Genomic DNA, 20,820 nt, shown 5'->3' on the forward strand with positions numbered 1-20,820 from the left:
CATATATGCTCTCTCTAAAAATGGGCAATGGAAGACTAAGCAATAATATTGTGCACCTCTTTATTGTTATAACCTTAGCCATATCTTCATGCTTAGTTAGCTTAAGTCAAGCAAACCATCTTCCTGAACAACGAAAGCGTCGTCAACTAAACCAATGCAATATCTTCAAAGGTCATTGGGTACGGGACAATTCATATCCTATGTATGATTCCTCGAAATGTCCCGACATTCGCAAAGAATTCGACTGCCTCAAGTACGGTCGCACAAATACAAATTATCTCAAGTACCGGTGGCAGCCAGATGACTGTGATATTCCAAGGTTTGTGATTAGCTAAGAATGAAACTTGTGTTTTTGTTCATTTTTAATGTTTTAGGTGCTATTATACGTACAATTTATTTTGTTAATAGGTTTAGGATATATATATGTAACATACTAACATTAAATGGTTAAACTATATGTTATACAAATTCACTAGTTAATTATGAAAAGAGCATGTATAAATATGTTTATGCACATATATTTTTTTTCCAACATACATCATAGATTTATAATCGCAATTTTATTTTGTATGATTAATTAAATTTGCAGGTTTGATGGGGTGGATTTTCTAAGGAGGATGAGAGGAAAGAAGATAATGTTTATTGGGGATTCACTAAGTCTTAATTTTTATCAGTCCTTAATTTGCCTGCTTCATGCAGCTGTTCCAAACTCCAAAATCACACATCCATCAACTGGTGGCATGAAATCATGGTTTTACCAGGTAAACTTTCATTTATAAGGAAAAAAAAATATTGCTTTTAATGCATGCAGTTAACGATCACCAAATAATTTACACAAATAAATCCAATCATTAGATTTGCATATACACGCGAAATAGGGAATATAATGAAGTGAGTGATGGAGTACTGGATCACTAAGTGATACTCATGTACGAGTACCAGCCACTTGATATGTCCTATATATCACCTGACCCATCCAATTCATCCCATTAATGTTTAAGTTTGAGCAATCTTTCACAAGTTGATTTTTCTTTACACCTGTCATCCTACTTTATTTTTTTCAAATCTCGTTGCTATAAATGTTATGAACGTATTTTAAGAGCAATAGGAAATTTTGCATTAGGTTGCCTCACTTTTATAAAATAAAAGTATGTCTTTGAGCATAGGGCACAAATAATTGTGTTAAACTATGCTGACATCACATTGACATCATCATATGCTTTTATTATCGAGACAACTATTGATTAATCATATAACCCAAACCCATAATATAAACCTTAAAAATCATAACTTTTAATTGAGAACAAATAAAAAACTTACCCTAGTCCTAAAATTAAATTTAGCCGACATTACGACACCTACATCCCCAAATTATCTTAGTTTCATAAAAAAAAAAAAAATGTTTAATTAACTAATGATTTCATTTATGGTCATGAACTCATGATAAACTACTTAATAATTAATATAATAGTCTTGGTTGATTAAATTTCACCCAAACGTAACATATTTGCAAATCATATTAATCCGATGATTATCACCTACACAAGACAAATGTCAAATTAACTTGTTTATTACTTGTTCGAATAATATATAAGCATCATAAAAAAATGTAAAATAGTTTACCATATAAATTAAACCATTATTCACAATATCAAGTTTCCGATCTCTTCAATTTGTATAATGCATGGCAAACACATAAATTATTTATGCCACGTAGAATAAATTGCATTTCTATTGCGCTGGACCGACGATGAATTATATACGCATGTAATTTTATATTGGTGTTACGTTCTTCAAATCCGGATATATATAATATGTTTTAATGTGTGATTGAATAATATAATTTCATAGTATTGACTTTTGTCAAACAATTTGCCATTCCTAATATATAGTTTTATACTTTTATATATCTAAATGACGATTGTTTTAATTTTGTTTTTGTTATAATTTTTTTTTTTTACACTTGCATGAAAGAATATTTTCCTAAAATTTCATATTTAAATTACAAAATAAATGAAAATATGGTTATATATTGATGGAAATGAAGTACAAGCAGATCTAATTATATAGTTAAACGTACAATAATATTAAGTCGATCTTTTATATACAATCATCTAAACATGATATCTAAGGGCTTGTTTGGTATCATTTATGGTTTTTAGTTTTTTTTTTTTTTTTAAACTAAAAACTAAAAACCAAAAACATGAAACAAGAAAAAGGTGTTTCCACTTTTTTGTTGTCGGTTTTCAAAACTAAAAACCAAAAACATTTGTGGAACGCTAAACCTCGCCCTCGAATCTCCAACTAACGCCCGCATTATAACTTAAAATTACATTTTTACCCTTGTTATAAAAAATATTTCGTATAATTTACCTCAACTTACCGCTTTCACCGTCCAAAAATTTTTTATAACAATAATAATAATAATAAGAACAAATCTAACAGAATAAGAAATTAAGAGCTAATATAATGAGTAATTAGTAACAGACAGAATTATAACAACACAAGAACTTTATTATGTTAGCATATTTTATATATATTCATTTTGAGTGTATATATGTATGTATAGTTAGTTCCCTAAAAAAAAGAAAAGAAAAGAAAAGTATGTATAGTTAGTATATATGCATTCAGTGAACGTATTCCTAGCAAATCAGTAGCAATATTTAAGGTTAGTATATATTTAGTTTACTTATTCATAGCAATTAGTGAGCTGATGACAATCTGCCTAACATTCCTCTAATAAAATGTATATATTGCTTTGTCTTGAATTGGAAGCACGAAATCAATTTCCTTGACTTTACCCAAATATGAAATCAAAACAGATTCAAAACGTCCATATTTTAAGAATTACCGTGGAGGAAACGTCTAGATATTTCGAACAACCGTTGGACGATCGAAATTTCTGGGCGTTTCATCCTCAAACGCCCAAAAATCTCGAATGCCTAGTGGTGGTTCGAAATATCTAGACGTTGCTGCCATAGTTTTTCGGAAAAAAAAGGGTGTTTCAGCCCATATCATTGACGATGGCCTTATCCCTCCTCAGCATTTCCGTGAGAAAATCAAGTGGCTGTGTTAAAAGGAGGCGGTGGTTGGTGGTGAAAGGATGAGGTGGTGGTGGTTTAGAGATAAGGAGTGAGGGTGGGTGGTACTTACGTATTATGACTGTGATGATGAATTTCCTTTTATATTCAAGGGTAAATTTGTAAAATAATTTTTCTTTAATTTGTGGGCGTTAATTTGATAATCGAGGGCGGTGTTTAACAACCCCTTTTAATAAGTTTAAATAATTTTTTATTCATTATATGACATATCATATACTTTTATACAACAAAAAACAAAAAAACAGAAAACCACAGCAATACCAAATGAACCCTAAGTTATTCAAATTGTTGTAATATCAAAGACAACAGATAAAATAATAAGATTGCTGTAATTTCAAGACAACAGACAAATTAGAGTTAGTATTGAATATTTTATCACCCTTTAAAAGGGTTACTTGTGATTGTGGTGTGAATCTTCATGAATATAAGAGAAAAAACATTGATCTTTATAAGAATATTGTGTTATGTTAATTAATATCAAGTTGCTTTGTACTAAAGTTGTCTTGTCCTGTTGTCCATGATTGAAACCGTTAGGTGTCTTATGTATTGCAACATATTCTTAAACATGCACATGCAAATGCATTACTTACTTGGCTTCAAAGTTCTCTTAATATTATATTTTCAAGGTTATTTAAGCAAACTTATTGTAATTATTGAATATGATATGATCACTTGAATGATTGAGATTATGATATAGACGAGCCTAGCTCCAATTGATCTCTTAATATACGAGAAGAGATAGGATATGGTGATTGACTCGATCTAATGAATGTAGTATTATCGTTTAAAGTATGGAATTGAATTGTAATTATTTTCCTAATGACAATTGTTTGTTCATATATCATTTGACATGAAAGCACACATGAATTCATTTTACATTGTCATATTAAATACTAAATTATAATAATGGAATGATTAAAATCTATATCTATATTAAAAATGCATTCAATTGTTTGTCCAATTGAACACAAGACCTCATTGAAGACCAACTTATTACCGTCCAAGCTATAAGCTAATGTTGTTCTATTTATGCACATAAATATATAAATACATATTAGAAATAAAAGCAAAATTATTCAAAACTATTTATTATTGTTATTGTAATATTATAATTTTCGACAATAAAAAAATTCTTTTAAGCTCTTTAAAAATAATAATGATAAAAATACTCAAAGTAACACCCTCAGCAACACCCGGACCAAACACTAGTTAAGTATTGTAACTTGATCAATACGATGATAATCGGTAACCCTAAAGTCATCTTTTCATACTTTTATTATAATTCTCTTCTACCTCATTTAATTTGCGGGATCATAATGTTACCGTGACAATGTATTCTTCTTTATACTTGGTTGACATAGAGAAAGAGCAACAAGGGCGAGTTATGAAACTTAATTCGATTAAGAATGGCAAAATTTGGAAGGAAATGGATGTTCTGGTCTTCAATACTTGGCTTTGGTGGAATATAAGGGGCGCGAAACAATCGTAAGTACCATATACCTATATATTTTTAATTAATCATCAAGTATAATTCAAAGTATTTATTTCAAGTTTGTGCTTAACTATGAGGGATACCCAGTTCATTTCCCAGTTTGTTTATCTGGGGATATAATTGTCTTTTCAAATACCAGTGGAGGAGTATATGCGTCTTTTCATGTACTAGTTGAGGGGTACATGTGTAATTTCCTCACCAAACAGTAAAAGCAAAAAACAAACAGTAATTGGACAGCTCACCAAAAATACTGAATAAATGTCCTTATTTTTTCAATATATTTTACAAAAATAACATTAGATTAACAAAAAATCGTTTATCTGGCAGATTAACTTGTATTTTCCCCTTAAATTTAATTATATATAATATTATATATTAGACAATGATGTCACATGTCTATACGACATCACTAGGTGTATATATTCCAGTGGGTGTAAGAAATTGTGTGTTTCAGTATTAATAGATTTTTTTGATGCTCAAATATTGTAGGTGGGATTACATTCAAGATGGGTCAGTAATACAAAAGGATAGGGATCGTACAGTCGCATTTAAAAAAGCATTAATGACATGGGCGAAATGGGTTGATTCCGAAATTGATCCCAAAAAAACAAAAGTTTTCTTCCAAGGAACCAATCCTCTCCACTATGAGTAAGCATTTACAAATTATTTTTATTTTTATTTTTATTTTTTTTTTTTATTTTTTTTTTGGTAGTGATATGATTACTCCTACTGTTCAAATATAAATTACTCTCTTCGTCCCTATATTTTATAATATTCGAGTCATTTATAGTACGCTAATTATTTCTTTGCAATAATCTTGATAAAATTAGCGGGAAGGAATGGAATGCAACAAGAGCGAAGGACTGCTCCAAAGAGATAAGACCCGTGAAAGGATCCACGTACCCGACTAGAGCACCGCCCGCATTAGACGTGGTGAAGCAAGTACTAAGCACCATATCGAAACCCGTTTATCTACTTGATATCACACTTCTCTCACAACTAAGAAAGGATGGGCATCCGGGTCCTTATAATGGTTTCCATGGAATGGATTGCAATCATTGGTGTATAGCCGGTCTTCCTGATACTTGGAATCAACTTCTCTATACAACTCTTATCATGTAATGTTTATTATTAACTGATTGTTAGTAAGATGATGTACATGAATTGTGAATTTGAAAATTTATGTTCGTGTATATGTAGCATGTTAAATAAAAATTTATTTATGAAAAGTTCGTGACAAAAAAATAATAGAGATGTACTTCAATCTATATTTTATTAGCCCATAGCCCATTATACGATTGCACAATTTTTAAGGCATTAAAATTTTCTGTATAAACGTATATTTTTTTAATTAATATCTGTAAGAAATAGTGTCTTGAATCGGGAGGTAGGAAGTTTGGGAGTTAGGAAACTCGTGTCGCAAAGATGGGAAGGTGCAGCGAGACATGCCCACGTCTTAGGGAGACATGAACGTGCCTCCACGAAGAAGTCGCAAAGCTGGGAAGATGCATCGAGACACGCCCATGCCTTAGGGAGACATGGTGTGCCTCAACGGAGAACATGAGCACTCGCAATGACACGCCCATGTCAAAATCTGACATGCCGCCTGTCTCGTTTTGTTTCCAAGTTAATGCTTTGTTTCTAATTCAGGGCACGCCCATGCCCTTTGTGATACACCCATACATGGTTTTTTTTTTTGGCCGTTTTGATTAGTTTGTTCATGGGATTAATTTCCTTAATTAAGGTCTTTCTTTCCTAACCTAGGGATTATTTTAAATACTCCTAGGTTATTTCCTAGTTGTGACAATCATTAGTTGAGTGGTTTTTCAAAAATATGAGAGTATTTTGTTTATTTCTCACCTATGAGATTTGATGAGAAAGATAACATTAATAAAAAATTCGAGAGACAATAATCTGTTTTCCCTAAAATCAATAAAACTATTACTCTCGCCTACCCCTGGACATAGCCAACACATTGTTGGTGAACCACGTAAATCTGTATGTGTTTTTCTTGTCAATTTTACATTTAATATTTGTTCTAATTTCTTGCATATATTATAAAACAATATCAACTTGAATAGTATTTCCTTCAAAAAAAAAAAACCTTGAATAATATAATGGTCAAATTTGTGGGTAGACAATTGTAATTTTAATTTTTCGTTTACATACATATGAAGAGTTGTAACCTAGAAGTATATGCTATATGTAGGTTTAGTTTGTTTTTCTTGAAATATTTTAATCATATTTTACAATTTCGGGTTATTGTATGTATGTAAATCTAGTAGCATCCTAAGGAGTAACTAAATCAATGCCCACTAGAGGTACATATATAATATTACCTCTATTTTATATTATTTGTAACTTTAGAATATTTTATATCTCACAAATAATATCTTAAAGTCGTAAATAATATGAAATGAAGATGGTAATAGGCTAGGTCATGTGAATGAAAATAAATAATAAAAACTAAAAAAGCACACATTATAGGCTTATAGCTCATGAGTCATGACAAACCTTCTCACTGCCAAACAATTACTAGACCGCTGCTAATCACGAGTTGCATGTGAGAATTCAGACTTCATAGCATGTACTTACCAAAACAAAACCCTTCTTGTGATCTTTTAGTCCAACTTTAGTAAGCTATTTTTTATTTTAATTGATCTATTTAGGTTAAACTTTTCTGAACATAGGTTCTCATTAATCAATACAAAATAATGTAGGATTTGACTCAATGTGTATATATATAGAAGTATACTCCTTTCGTATCTTTTTTTTGGTGTTTAGAGAGTCATAAGGGCGGGGGTGTGGAATCGGGAGGAAAGCTCTAACCACTTGAGCTATCTCTCACTCTCTTCGTATTTTTTATAAGTATTATAATTTGACTTTTTAAACTATTCACATAATGGTTTTGACTTGATTAATTAACTAATATATAAATAGCAAAAGATATTGTATAATACATTGTTGAATTCTTTATAAATATACGTACTTCCATAAGATCAATGTTCCTATAATTTTACTAAGATATAATTTGATAAATTAATGCTCTAAGTAGTGTCTCAGCATGCGTGTTTAGTCAAAGTGTAACACTTATTAAAACACACAGGGAGTATTTTTCTTAGAAGTGCCAACTGATATAGCAACCTTTAATTTAAAGGATAGGATGGAGATATACTAGTATTTCCTATCAGATTAAGTCAAAACTCAAAAGTGTTTCACAATAGATGGAGATATTTATAGTCGCCACTCTACACTGTATTAGTTATGGTTTCCAATTTAGCAATTTGACTCACTTGATGAGGTTTTTATCTTAACCAATGAGACACAAATTAGCTACATACAAAGGGAGTTAGCTTGAAACTTATGTGACATGACAAACTAATTTGTCAATTGATTTACCTTGGAATTGCTTTAAGCTTAACTAACAATTCTAGAAACTTCCTACTAATGATGTACTTCAAAAATATTTTTAAAAAATTGTCAATAATAATACAAACTTTGAGTGTTCCGCTAAAAACAAATTAATCTTTTAATTATTTCTAAATAATACAAACTTTGAGAGATATCCGCTTTAAACAAGTTATTTTACCTACAACTTATTTAGCCGGTTAATTTTTTATTTATTTATTTATCTTATAAAGTTTTTTTTAATAATTTTTTTTTAAAAAAATAATACAATGTGACGTGTTCCATACAACTAGTTCATGAGATAACTAATTGATTTTATCGTGTTTAAAGCGGATACCCTTCAAAGTTTGTATTATTAAAAAATAATTAAAGTTTGACTTATTATTGGCAGATTGCTCAAATTTTGTATTATTTTAGACAATTTTTTCAATTATTTTTAATAGTAAAAAAATTAGAGGAAGAATATAATTATATGAGTTTATTCTTTTCATCATTTCACATAAATTTATTACTGCACTTAGTTTTATTAGAATCAAACTAGATCAAATATAAAACCAAAAACATGTGTATTAGATTAGATTATGACTTTTAACTTTTGTTTACGCATTGCTAAATAACTAGGTTAGGTTCTGTGGTATGCATATTAATATTCAATAACTATTTTAAATTATTGGTTTTTAAAGTAAATTTATTATGAATGAGTCTATTATTAGCCGAATATATATTTTAAAATACGTATAAAATATATATTTATATACTGTATATTTCATCAATATATTTACATCATTTTCTTCTGTTTAACCAAATAAATATGTTAACAATATGTATTTAACTCATACATATATCGCTTTTTTTGCCACTATTATTCATTCTCTCATACAATATATTTTTTTTAATAATCAAATTGTAAAATTATTTTTTTCAAATCTTTTCAATGTAAAAATAATCTACTACATAATCGACTGATAAATAAAAACATAGGGGAATACACAATATTATGCATCAAATCATAATTTATGTAATCGTAAACAAATCTAGACCCATAAAGAAACGAGAATTGACATAATATACTTCATTAATCATAACTCTCTCTCAGAAATTTTATTTTCAACAAAACAAATGAAATAAATAATTTTTCTATAACTATAATAAAAGTTACAAAAAAAAAAAAAATTAAATAACATTGCGGCAGTATGTATGTATCATGGGCTAATCTTACAGTAAATTTCTTAATCATTATCTTTTCAAAAATAGAATAAATTAGAATCTTTTAAAACAAATTACGTAAAACATATTCCTGAATTAACAAATTATACATATATATATATGTGTGTGTGTGTGTATATATATGTGTATATATGTATATATATATATATGTATATATATATGTATATGTATATATATATATAAAACAAATTACGTAAAACATATTCCTGAATTAACAAATTATATATATATATATATATATATATATATATATATACACACACTTTAGAGTTTGTCATGGTTATAATGAAATATCTTGAGCACCATGTATGGTAAAAGATGCTTCATCTGTTGTCGTCTCTTGACCAATATAAGCCTTTCAAATAATTGATTCCTTTCCATAAATGATAATTATTACTTGGCATCTATAGCTGTGCATCCTTAATCCTACTTTACATCTATTTTTGAAATCCTTATGGTTTCTCTTTATATCATACAGAGTAGAGTAGTAATGCATGTAGCATGTATAGTATATGCATACTAGAGAGTTGTTCTAATGATCAAGCTCACTATGAATTTGCATTACCTCTAGCATATCTTCTTCTTTGCTTTTTAGAACTCATTGATCCTCTCTATCTTCTTCTTGTAGGCTGTGAAGACAGGTGATACTATCCTTATAGGATAATATCTTTTCACTGGAAGTGAGACTACTTCAGTTTGTCTTGAGGTAAGTATATTAAGACACAATTATTAGATCGGTTGGTTTTACATCGTATGCAAGCCTACTATTGTTATGTATTAGTGGTTTGATGAGTAGTTATGTCTGTTGTTTGCTGATATTACTGAGTAGTTATGGAATACATGACACTGAAAATTAAGGATCCTGATATTGTGGTTACTTGATATATGTTATGTATTGAATCAAAATCATGATAATCAAGCCTACTGTTGTTTCAATGCAAGCCTATTGTTGTTTATTATTTCAATTCAGTATTTGGTTATTTCAATGCAAGCCTACTGTTGTTTTCCATCATAACAACAAAGCTCGGCATAATTGTTGTTTTCCATCAGGATAATGAAGAAATTCAACTGTCGCTGCACATTAAAAGGCCTTGCAGATTTATGATTAGACGACAAGAAGAAAGATCTGATGAAAAATAGTCAGTTCTATGAGCTTCTCAATGTAAAACAAAAGGCTACTTCTAGTTTCTTGGTTCACAGGTTTTTTTTAGTGTTACAAGGTTGTTGACAAACATTTTGAAGTTAAAGAAATTGTTATATCAATTGATGTGAGTGATATAACAAGAATGACGGGATTAAATGCAAGTGGAGACGCATATGAGAAGGTTGCATATGAGAAGGGTAAATCCCGAGAGATTCCGAAATGGTATAATGAATTGTGTGTGAAATATCCCCCTCCTACGAAAGTGAAAGAGAAAGAGGAAGAGAAGGAAGAGAAGAAAGAGAAAGAGGGAGCTATGGAAGAGAAAGAGGAGAACTTAAGGAAGAGAAAGAGGAGAACTTAAGGAAGAGAAGGATGCCCCATAAGAACACCGTGTCTCATTTTCTTCGTACTATGCATGTAGATACTGAAGAGGAACAAGAGAACTTCAGGAGGTTATTGTGTTATTTCCTCATTTGCTTCTATGTTGATGCTCCATCAGATGATGTAGGAGGGTTGCATCACTTTGCCGATGTAGCCGATCTTGAAAATTTTGAGAAGATCTGTTGGGCACAAGTGATGCTAAGCAACCAATGGCGGATCTAAGAAGGCACAAGGGGTAGCACATGCTACCCCTTAAAAAAAAAAAAAAAAAAAGAACTGTTGATCCGTACCAATTCTTGTTGTTTTTAGCTTTAAACTAAAGAGACCTGTTATTATTAGGTTATTTTTTTTATTTTATATTTCTTTTTATAACCTGTTGTGGCTTATTTTTTTAATTTTACTTTTGTTTCTACTTTATATGTTTGCATAGCTAATTATGTGTTCAACTAATTTTATTTTGATGTCTTTCTTTTAAGTTATGAAAATCAAGTACTAAAATTTATCATTTTTAAACTATAAAATAAACATATACTCATACTTTAATTATTTTTTATTCATCCGATAGTCGTATTACTCGTATATGATACTAATCATAATTTTTTTTCTAAAAATGCGTAACTTATAATTCTTCAAAACTCCTTCATTTGACGAAATTCTTCCCAATTTTTTGCACTTTTATTTCAATACACATATTTAGTAAGTAATTTATTTACTACCGAATAGAATTTTATATGAGTAAAACAATTAAGAAAATTTATAGTATATAGTAGTATAACTTACCATACATATACAAAGTAGTTTTTACACTTATGATACACGGAGACAACGGAAAACATAGAAAGATAATCTATTGAACATATAAAGTACTTTTTAATTTGATCATTGTATTATATTGATAACTAGAATATAAATAATGAAAATTTATCAAACAAAACAAATCTTAAAAATTTAAAGGCTAATTAACGCTAATATATATAATAACTCGTTTTAACCCTTTTTTCTCTTATTGTTTAATGGCTAAATGTTACCCCTACTTAAAATTCCTGGATCCGCCACAATAAGCAACATAATTGATTGCGCGGAAAAAGTATCTACTCAAAGTGATAGATCCTACATAACGTGCAATTCTCCTATTGTTGAGGTACGTTTTACTTTATCTATTCTTTTATATTCAGTCATGTGGAATCATGTGTTAATCCGTCCACTCTTATTTTTGATAGTCATAGATGTGGTATATTAGTTTAGAATGGATGATTAGATGATTGTGGTCCTCTGTGGTGCATTCGTTTATTATATATATAGATGTGGTATATTGGTTTAGAATGGATGATTCGATGATTGCGGTCCTCTGTGGTGCATTCGTTTATTATATATATATATATATATATATATATATATATAACTTAATCATTAAGTTTTCAAAACCTTTTTCTTATTCGTCGGTATCTCATTAAGAAACGTTCTGATTGGCTGAAACGCGTAAGCCAAAGTTCAATGAATCTAGACGCTTTCATGTGAGGGGGTTTCGTGGATGGGAGTGAGCCGGGGTGGACGTTTAGAGGACGGGAGTGAGCTTGGGTGGGTGTTTTAGGCAATGTGACTAACAAGTTTAAGAAATTCAATATGGTTCTTAAGTGCTTGATTCTCTTGCTGAGACTTGTTAAGGATTTTGACCTAACACGTGCAACCCATCCGACCCGTTGACCCAGCCCACCCAACCGGAACCAGGGTATTGTTTCCCAGTTCCTTACTCTTATGGATGGGGGCGTGTCGAACAGGGGTGAGCTTGGGTGGGGGTTTTAAGCAGTGGGGGGACGTTGGGGAATTTCAAAGGAGGTGGTTTCGGTGGTGGGGGAAGCGGCCCCACCGCCGAAAAGTCCCACCCCACCACACCCCTGGGGGGGATCCAGACGTTGTTTTTTTGGGGCGTTGAGACGTTTGGGGCATCATTGGGCGTTGGGGCTTTTGACGTTGGGGGGGGGGAAGCCTATGTGCGAATTTGATGAGCTAAAGGCGATTATCAAGGATAAATAATTGGATACAAAGAAGAGCAAGGTAGCACTTTTAATGCTAATAGTGAACTCCATAATAATGCCGTCTCATAACGGGAATTGTTTTTATCCCGCGTTTTTTGAATTATTAAGTGATCCTGATATGACCTCTATGACTTATGCATGGGGGGCAGCCATGCTTGTTGCCCTCCAGCGTTCATTGGAGGAGAAAGATAAAAAGGTAGATGGTTGTGCATGGCTCTTGGTGGTAAGCTCCTTCTTCTTTTTTTCTTATTCTTTTTTTTTCTTTTTCTTTTTTAAATCAATCTTTATTATATTTATTATATTTATTACTGTACAGTGTTTCTTCTTCGATCGCATCCCACTGTTGTGGGATGCCATAGGCCTCACATCAGTGAGGCACGAAATGGAGGAGGGGCAATTGGCTCAAGATCCATTTCCGATGGAATGGATATTAAGGAAGCTGCTACTGTCCACCTTTGGCAAAGATCAAAAGGGGGTTACCTCAAGAAAATATCCCCTGTTTTTGAGAACCTCGAAGACACGGTATGTCTTCTTCTGGATTTTTTTTATTACACACTAAATTCTGAAACCTTCCAGCAAACTTTCCCCTGCCTATGTTCCATATTCTTGTAAACCATGGCCACTGCTGTAGATCATTCCCCATTCCCATTGCCATCAACTGCTGCTTCACACTTCTTCTGGAATTTGCTCCACTGTATATGCTAATTGATAAATTGACATCTACCAATAAAAAAAATATGTCTTTCACTCCAAGTTCTTATTCTTGCTGTCATCTTTTCAATGAGCACCTCACATTGTTTTAGGAGCTTCGGAGTAAACTGAAACAAGTAGGCCATTTTAGGAGTTAAATTATATTGAATTTTTTTTGGGTTTTGATGCTGTATTTGATGTTTTATTGATAGGATATTATATTGAAACCCTATTCAAATTGGGTGCTTCAAGACGAGCTGAAAGAAGATAGAAAGTTCATAACTCGACTTGGCCCTTTGTTTTGTAACAACCATGTAGTTCAACATAAACCACATAATGTTACAAACCAACTTGGAGCCCACCAGCTTCACCCAATCTTGCATCGGGCCAGTTTCGATATAATTAATCATAGAATACGAGTTATTGATAATCGTGGCTGTAACGAACACGATTATTTCAACTCGTATAAGAAGGAGGTTGCAATGTGGTATAAAAAAGAGTGTCTTGAAGTCGAAGATGATAGCACTTATGATGATGTTCGTCCTAATCGTCATCGTCCCCCTCAACATGGTACTCATCGTCGTAATCGTAGGTATCGAGATCTGGAGCGTCGGAAAAGCACTCGTCCAAGTAATGAGCCTGAACGGTATGGATTCAACTAATTGGTTCACACCCTGCAGCTGTGCTGGGATCCTTTTTTTAAAAAAAACTTGTATATTTTTAGAACAATTTGGTTCTGCTGTTTCAGAAGAAAAAACTCATCTGTTTTCATAATCATTTGGTTTCTGTTTTCATAATCATTTGGTTTCTGTTTTCATAATCATTTGGTTGTATAGTTACTTAGATTTTTAATTACACATTATTTGTGATATTAAATATTTATTTAAACTTTTAATTTTAATTACATTAAAAACTTTTAATTTCCATTAAAGAATTCTTCACAATAGCTTGTATTTTATTTCCCTTCACATTTAAATATATAAGAAATAAACATGTTTCAATAAAGTGTAAATTTAAGATTAAATTAATGTAAAATATATAAATGGTGATAATGGAAAAGGTAAATAAATTATATATGTAACCTTTGCATCCATTACAACCATTTCAATTTTTATTGTAATACTCCATGATTATCTTAGTGGACTTATTTCATTAACGAAATCATGATCATAATCTATATTTTCAACAATATAAAGGTGGGTCAATAAAGAATTTCTGAAAGATGACTAATGTTTTTGAAAGAAAAGAGATAAATAGACGAATTGAGGGGTCAATTTTCGAATTCATGGAGTTGGGGTTTGGGGTTGTTGCATATGGGGATTTAGGGTTCGAATTTAAGGGATTTGGGGTTCGTTGTTCTTTAAGCCTCCCAAGTATGTCCTAATCAAGTGATGGTGGACCTAGGGAAAAGAACATGTACCTGTTTTCATTGGCAGCTTACAGGAATTCCATGTGTGCATGGGTTTGCATGCATACTTGATAAGAGGGCAGATCCAGAGGATTTTGTGGACATGTATTACACAAAGGATACTCTGATGCTAGCCTATGAAGATGCAGTGCAACCCATGCCAGGTCCAAAGCATTGGGAGAAGGTCAACATCAGGGAACCACTGCCACCATTGATTAGAGTTATGCCTGGCAGACCCAAATCAAAGAAGAGGAAGTTGGTGAAGGCAGTAACAAAAACCAGCAACAGGGACAGAAGAGGAAAAATAAGTGTAAGAATTGTGGTCAGCTTGGCCATTATGCCAAGACTTGTGGCAATGCACCTGCAACAGCAACATCAACCTCCTCTTCTCATTTTAGTGGCTCACTTTCACAAAATATCTCAGTATCTGGGGCAACCACACAATATTCAGAGGAATCGCAGCACTGAAGTCTCTTTTTTTACCCTTATCAGATGATTCAGTATTATCAGCCATTGAAGAGGAGGAGGTTGAGCTAAGGAATTGCTCGATGGAGTGGAAGTCATTTCCCCCATCCCAAAACCCCTCACCCTTGTTTCCCCCACCGCCGAAAGCCCCCCCCCCCAACGTCAAAAGCCCCAACGCCCAATGATGCCCCAAACGTCTCAACGCCCCAAAAAAACAACGTCTGGATCCCCCCCAGGGGTGTGGTGGGGTGGGACTTTTCGGCGGTGGGGCCGCTTCCCCCACCACCGAAACCACCTCCTTTGAAATTCCCCAACGTCCCCCCACTGCTTAAAACCCCCACCCAAGCTCACCCCTGTTCGACACGCCCCCATCCATAAGAGTCAGGAACTGGGAAACAATACCCTGGTTCCGGTTTGGTGGGCTGGGTCAACGGGTCGGATGGGTTGCACGTGTTGGGTCAAAATCCTTAACAAGTCTCAGCAAGAGAATCAAGCACTTAAGAACCATATTGAATTTCTTAAACTTGTTAGTCACATTGCCTAAAACACCCACCCAAGCTCACTCCCGTCCTCTAAACGTCCACCCCGGCTCACTCCCATCCTCGAAACCCCCTCACATGAAAGCGTCTAGATTCATTGAACTTTGGCTTACGCGTTTCAGCCAATCAGAACGTTTCTTAATGAGATACCGACGAATAAGAAAAAGGTTTTGAAAACTTAATGATTAAGTTATATATATATATATATATATATATATATATATATATATATATAATAAACGAATGCACCACAGAGGACCGCAATCATCGAATCATCCATTCTAAACCAATATACCACATCTATATATATAATAAACGAATGCACCACAGAGGACCACAATCATCTAATCATCCATTCTAAACTAATATACCACATCTATGACTATCAAAAATAAGAGTGGACGGATTAACACATGATTCCACATGACTGAATATAAAAGAATAGATAAAGTAAAACGTACCTCAACAATAGGAGAATTGCACGTTATGTAGGATCTATCACTTTGAGTAGATACTTTTTCCGCGCAATCAATTATGTTGCTTATTGTGGCGGATCCAGGAATTTTAAGTAGGGGTAACATTTAGCCATTAAACAATAAGAGAAAAAAGGGTTAAAACGAGTTATTATATATATTAGCGTTAATTAGCCTTTAAATTTTTAAGATTTGTTTTGTTTGATAAATTTTCATTATTTATATTCTAGTTATCAATATAATACAATGATCAAATTAAAAAGTACTTTATATGTTCAATAGATTATCTTTCTATGTTTTCCGTTGTCTCCGTGTATCATAAGTGTAAAAACTACTTTGTATATGTATGGTAAGTTATACTACTATATACTATAAATTTTCTTAATTGTTTTACTCATATAAAATTCTATTCGGTAGTAAATAAATTACTTACTAAATATGTGTATTGAAATAAAAGTGCAAAAAATTGGGAAGAATTTCGTCAAATGAAGGAGTTTTGAAGAATTATAAGTTACGCATTTTTAGAAAAAAAATTATGATTAGTATCATATACGAGTAATACGACTATCGGATGAATAAAAAATAATTAAAGTATGAGTATATGTTTATTTTATAGTTTAAAAATGATAAATTTTAGTACTTGATTTTCATAACTTAAAAGAAAGACATCAAAATAAAATTAGTTGAACACATAATTAGCTATGCAAACATATAAAGTAGAAACAAAAGTAAAATTAAAAAAATAAGCCACAACAGGTTATAAAAAGAAATATAAAATAAAAAAAATAACCTAATAATAACAGGTCTCTTTAGTTTAAAGCTAAAAACAACAAGAATTGGTACGGATCAACAGTTCTTTTTTTTTTTTTTTTTTAAGGGGTAGCATGTGCTACCCCTTGTGCCTTCTTAGATCCGCCATTGGTTGCTTAGCATCACTTGTGCCCAACAGATCTTCTCAAAATTTTCAAGATCGGCTACATCGGCAAAGTGATGCAACCCTCCTACATCATCTGATGGAGCATCAACATAGAAGCAAATGAGGAAATAACACATAACCTCCTGAAGTTCTCTTGTTCCTCTTCAGTATCTACATGCATAGTACGAAGAAGATGAGACACAGTGTTCTTATGGGGCATCCTTCTCTTCCTTAAGTTCTCCTCTTTCTCTTCCTTAAGTTCTCCTCTTTCTCTTCCATAGCTCCCTCTTTCTCTGTCTTCTCTTCCTTCTCTTCCTCTTTCTCTTTCACTTTCGTAGGAGGAGGATATTTCACATACAATTCATTATACCATTTCGGAATCTCTCGGGATTTACCCTTCTCATATGCGTCTCCACTTGCATTTAATCCCGTCATTCTTGTTATATCACTCACATCAATTGATATAACAATTTCTTTAACTTCAAAATGTTTGTCAGCAACCGTGTAACACTAAAAAAACCTGTGAACCAAGAAACTAGAAGTAGCCTTTTGTTTTACATTGAGAAGCTCATAGAACTGACTATTTTTCATCAGATCTTTCTTCTTGTCGTCTAATCATAAATCTGCAAGGCCTTTTAATGTGCAGCGACAATTGAATTTCTTCATTATCCTGATGGAAAACAACAATTATGCCGAGCTTTGTTGTTATGATGGAAAACAACAGTAGGCTTGCATTGAAATAACCAAATACTGAATTGAAATAATAAACAACAATAGGCTTGCATTGAAACAACAGTAGGCTTGCATTGAAATAACCAAATACTGAATTGAAATAATAAACAACAATAGGCTTGCATTGAAACAACAGTAGGCTTGATTATCATGATTTTGATTCAATACATAACATATATCAAGTAACCACAATATCAGGATCCTTAATTTTCAGTGTCATGTATTCCATAACTACTCAGTAATATCAGCAAACAACAGGCATAACTACTCATCAAAGCACTAATACATAATAGCAGTAGGCTTGCATACGATGTAAAACCAACCGATCTAATAATTGTGTCTTAATATACTTACCTCAAGCCAAACTGAAGTAGTCTCACTTCCAGTGAAAAGATATTATCCTATAAGGATAGTATCACATGTCTTCACAGCCTACAAGAAGAAGATAGAGAGGATCAGTGAGTTCTAAAAAGCAAAGAAGAAGATATGCTAGAGGTAATGCAAATTCATAGTGAGCTTGATTATTAGAACAGCTCTCTAGTATGCATATACTATACATGCTACATGCATTACTACTCTACTTTGTATGATATAAAGAGAAACCATAAGGATTTTAAAAATAGCTGTAAAGTAGGATTAAGGATGCATAGCTATAGATGCCAAGTAATAATTATCATTTATGGAAAGGAAACAATTATTTGGAAGGCTTATATTGGTCAAGAGACAACAACAGATGAAGCATCTTTTACCATACATGGTGCTCAAGATATTTCATCATAACCTTTTTGCAAAAATTTGGATTAACAAAATTTTTTATACAAACGACAATGACAAACTCTAAAGTATTTGAAATGTTAGCTTAGTAAACCAAGAATCTGGAAAATCTTAATATGTGAAAAAGTGCAGATTTGAAGAAGTTACAAGAAGAGGTTAATGATTTAGCACTAATGACCTAACAATAGAAAATAAAGATGAAATTCCAGTGGCTTGACTCACTCACAAAACTAAGCTAAACAAACAACCAGTAGATCTGAATTCTAATGATAATCTTTTCCTTACTAACTCTGCTTTATTTACTGTAAAACTCAACTCTCCTCCTTTACTATATTTTTCCTTTCACAAGCACTTTGCTTTCTTTTTCAAACAATACCTAACTGACTTAGGCCCTATTTAATTCACCTTAAGAAATATATTGTTAAGAAAATCAATTCTAGTAAGTAATAGTTGGAATTAGCTCCATTTGGTAATAATTACTTCTAGTAAGTCGAAATAACTTTTAGAGTCAGAGCAATACATATAGAGAGGATCAGTGAGTTTTATAAAGGAAAGAAGAAGATATGCTAGAGGTAATGCAAATTCATAGTGAGCAGGCTTAATTTGTTGAAAAATAACCATTAGGATGGAACCAAGACATATACATGATTGCGCCTACTGCATATAAGAGATCCCATCCTAGGTATATTGCAGAGACACTAGTGAACCAAGACATATACATGATTGCGCCTACTACATGTAACGGGTTGAGAAAACTTAGTCTACAACTTTTTTTCAGATTGTTCAAGTGCTTTCCAATCCATTGAGTGCCATTAAAACTCCAATTACACTTCAAAAATGTAAAGCCTAAGATACCAAATTCTGTACCAATATGCAAATTTATGAACAAAATTACACATACAGTACTTGATGCTAAAAAATGATTTTTAATGCTGCTTCACACCCATTTCATCCAAGAATCCCCCACTATTAAAAACAATCAAGGAACTTAAAAGATAAAAAAAAAAAAAAAAAAAAAAAAAAAAAAAAAAAAAAAAGTAATAAGCTTCCCAAGCTCGTGATGATCAGACCTCCAACTCTCCAAGATACTACTCTACCTCTCATGCTTGGAGACACTACTTCATAACCAGAATAGAAGTCTCCCCCCATACTTGCCACAACGAAAGTTACCAACCCGCCTGCTTGATGATATGGACAAATCATGTGCCATATCTTCACCCACCCTCTCCAGACCCCGAACTCTATTTTCAAGAGTCATCATGCTGTCAAGTGAGCCACCCATGAACTCCTAGCACATAAATAACCTTTAGTTATTATTTAATTCTGGAACCTATTGTCAAGACAAAACTAACATATTCATCAGATGAGCATGTTGTCTCTCTAATTGCAACAACTGCCGCTGAATAGCTAGCCAATTTCCTTTACTGTTCATAAGAGATCCATCAGTTTGACCATCTACCTTAGAAAAATTCACACCCCAATCTTCACGGCTAGACTTGCCCACTTGCCCCATCATCACCACCCTTAGCCCGTGTATCATTATCATTATCTCGCCGTCTTGAGAGTTTGTTGGAAAACATTTTATCTGTGCTAAACTTGTTTACTGCAGTGTTTGTGTAGCTCTTATTTAACCCGAAAATAAGATTTTATAGTTGGCGTAGGGTATTACTGGCGGCTTAGGGTGTGGGTGGTGGCGTAGGTTGTGGGATATGGCGTAGGCTGTGGGAGCTGCAGTGTATTTCTTCCTCTCATATACAGAAAGAAATCTATTGTTTTGATACCCAAGATTTTTAATGCTCAAATACCCAATTGTTAACAGTGTTAATAATTTCTTTTGTAATTCACAACATAAATCCATGCTGGCCTCCTCCAAAATATTTGCGTTTGTGTGCATTTTCAACCATTTGAAAAGACATAATAAGGCAACTAACCTCTTTCTGAGTTCATGTCTTTTGAACAATATGTTATTATATGTCAATATACTGATTCAGTAAGAATTATTGTGGTTAAAAAGATATGTATGTATAGTATATA

General features: G+C 32.4%; 1 protein-coding gene across 1 annotated transcript; it reads left to right on the forward strand.

Annotated features, from left to right (window-relative positions):
* Nucleotides 1-5,826, forward strand: LOC110716097 (protein trichome birefringence-like 38). Its single transcript, XM_021894734.1, has 5 exons — nucleotides 1-319; nucleotides 590-760; nucleotides 4,410-4,586; nucleotides 5,083-5,241; nucleotides 5,424-5,826. Exons 1-5 carry the CDS (start codon nucleotides 6-8, stop codon nucleotides 5,713-5,715), a joined length of 1,113 nt encoding a protein of 370 aa, XP_021750426.1. The 5' UTR covers nucleotides 1-5; the 3' UTR covers nucleotides 5,716-5,826.
* Nucleotides 5,827-20,820: the final 14,994 nt, after the last annotated feature.

Source organism: Chenopodium quinoa, unplaced genomic scaffold (assembly GCF_001683475.1).
Source record: "Chenopodium quinoa cultivar QQ74 unplaced genomic scaffold, ASM168347v1, whole genome shotgun sequence".
NCBI classification, from domain to species: domain Eukaryota; kingdom Viridiplantae; phylum Streptophyta; class Magnoliopsida; order Caryophyllales; family Amaranthaceae; genus Chenopodium; species Chenopodium quinoa.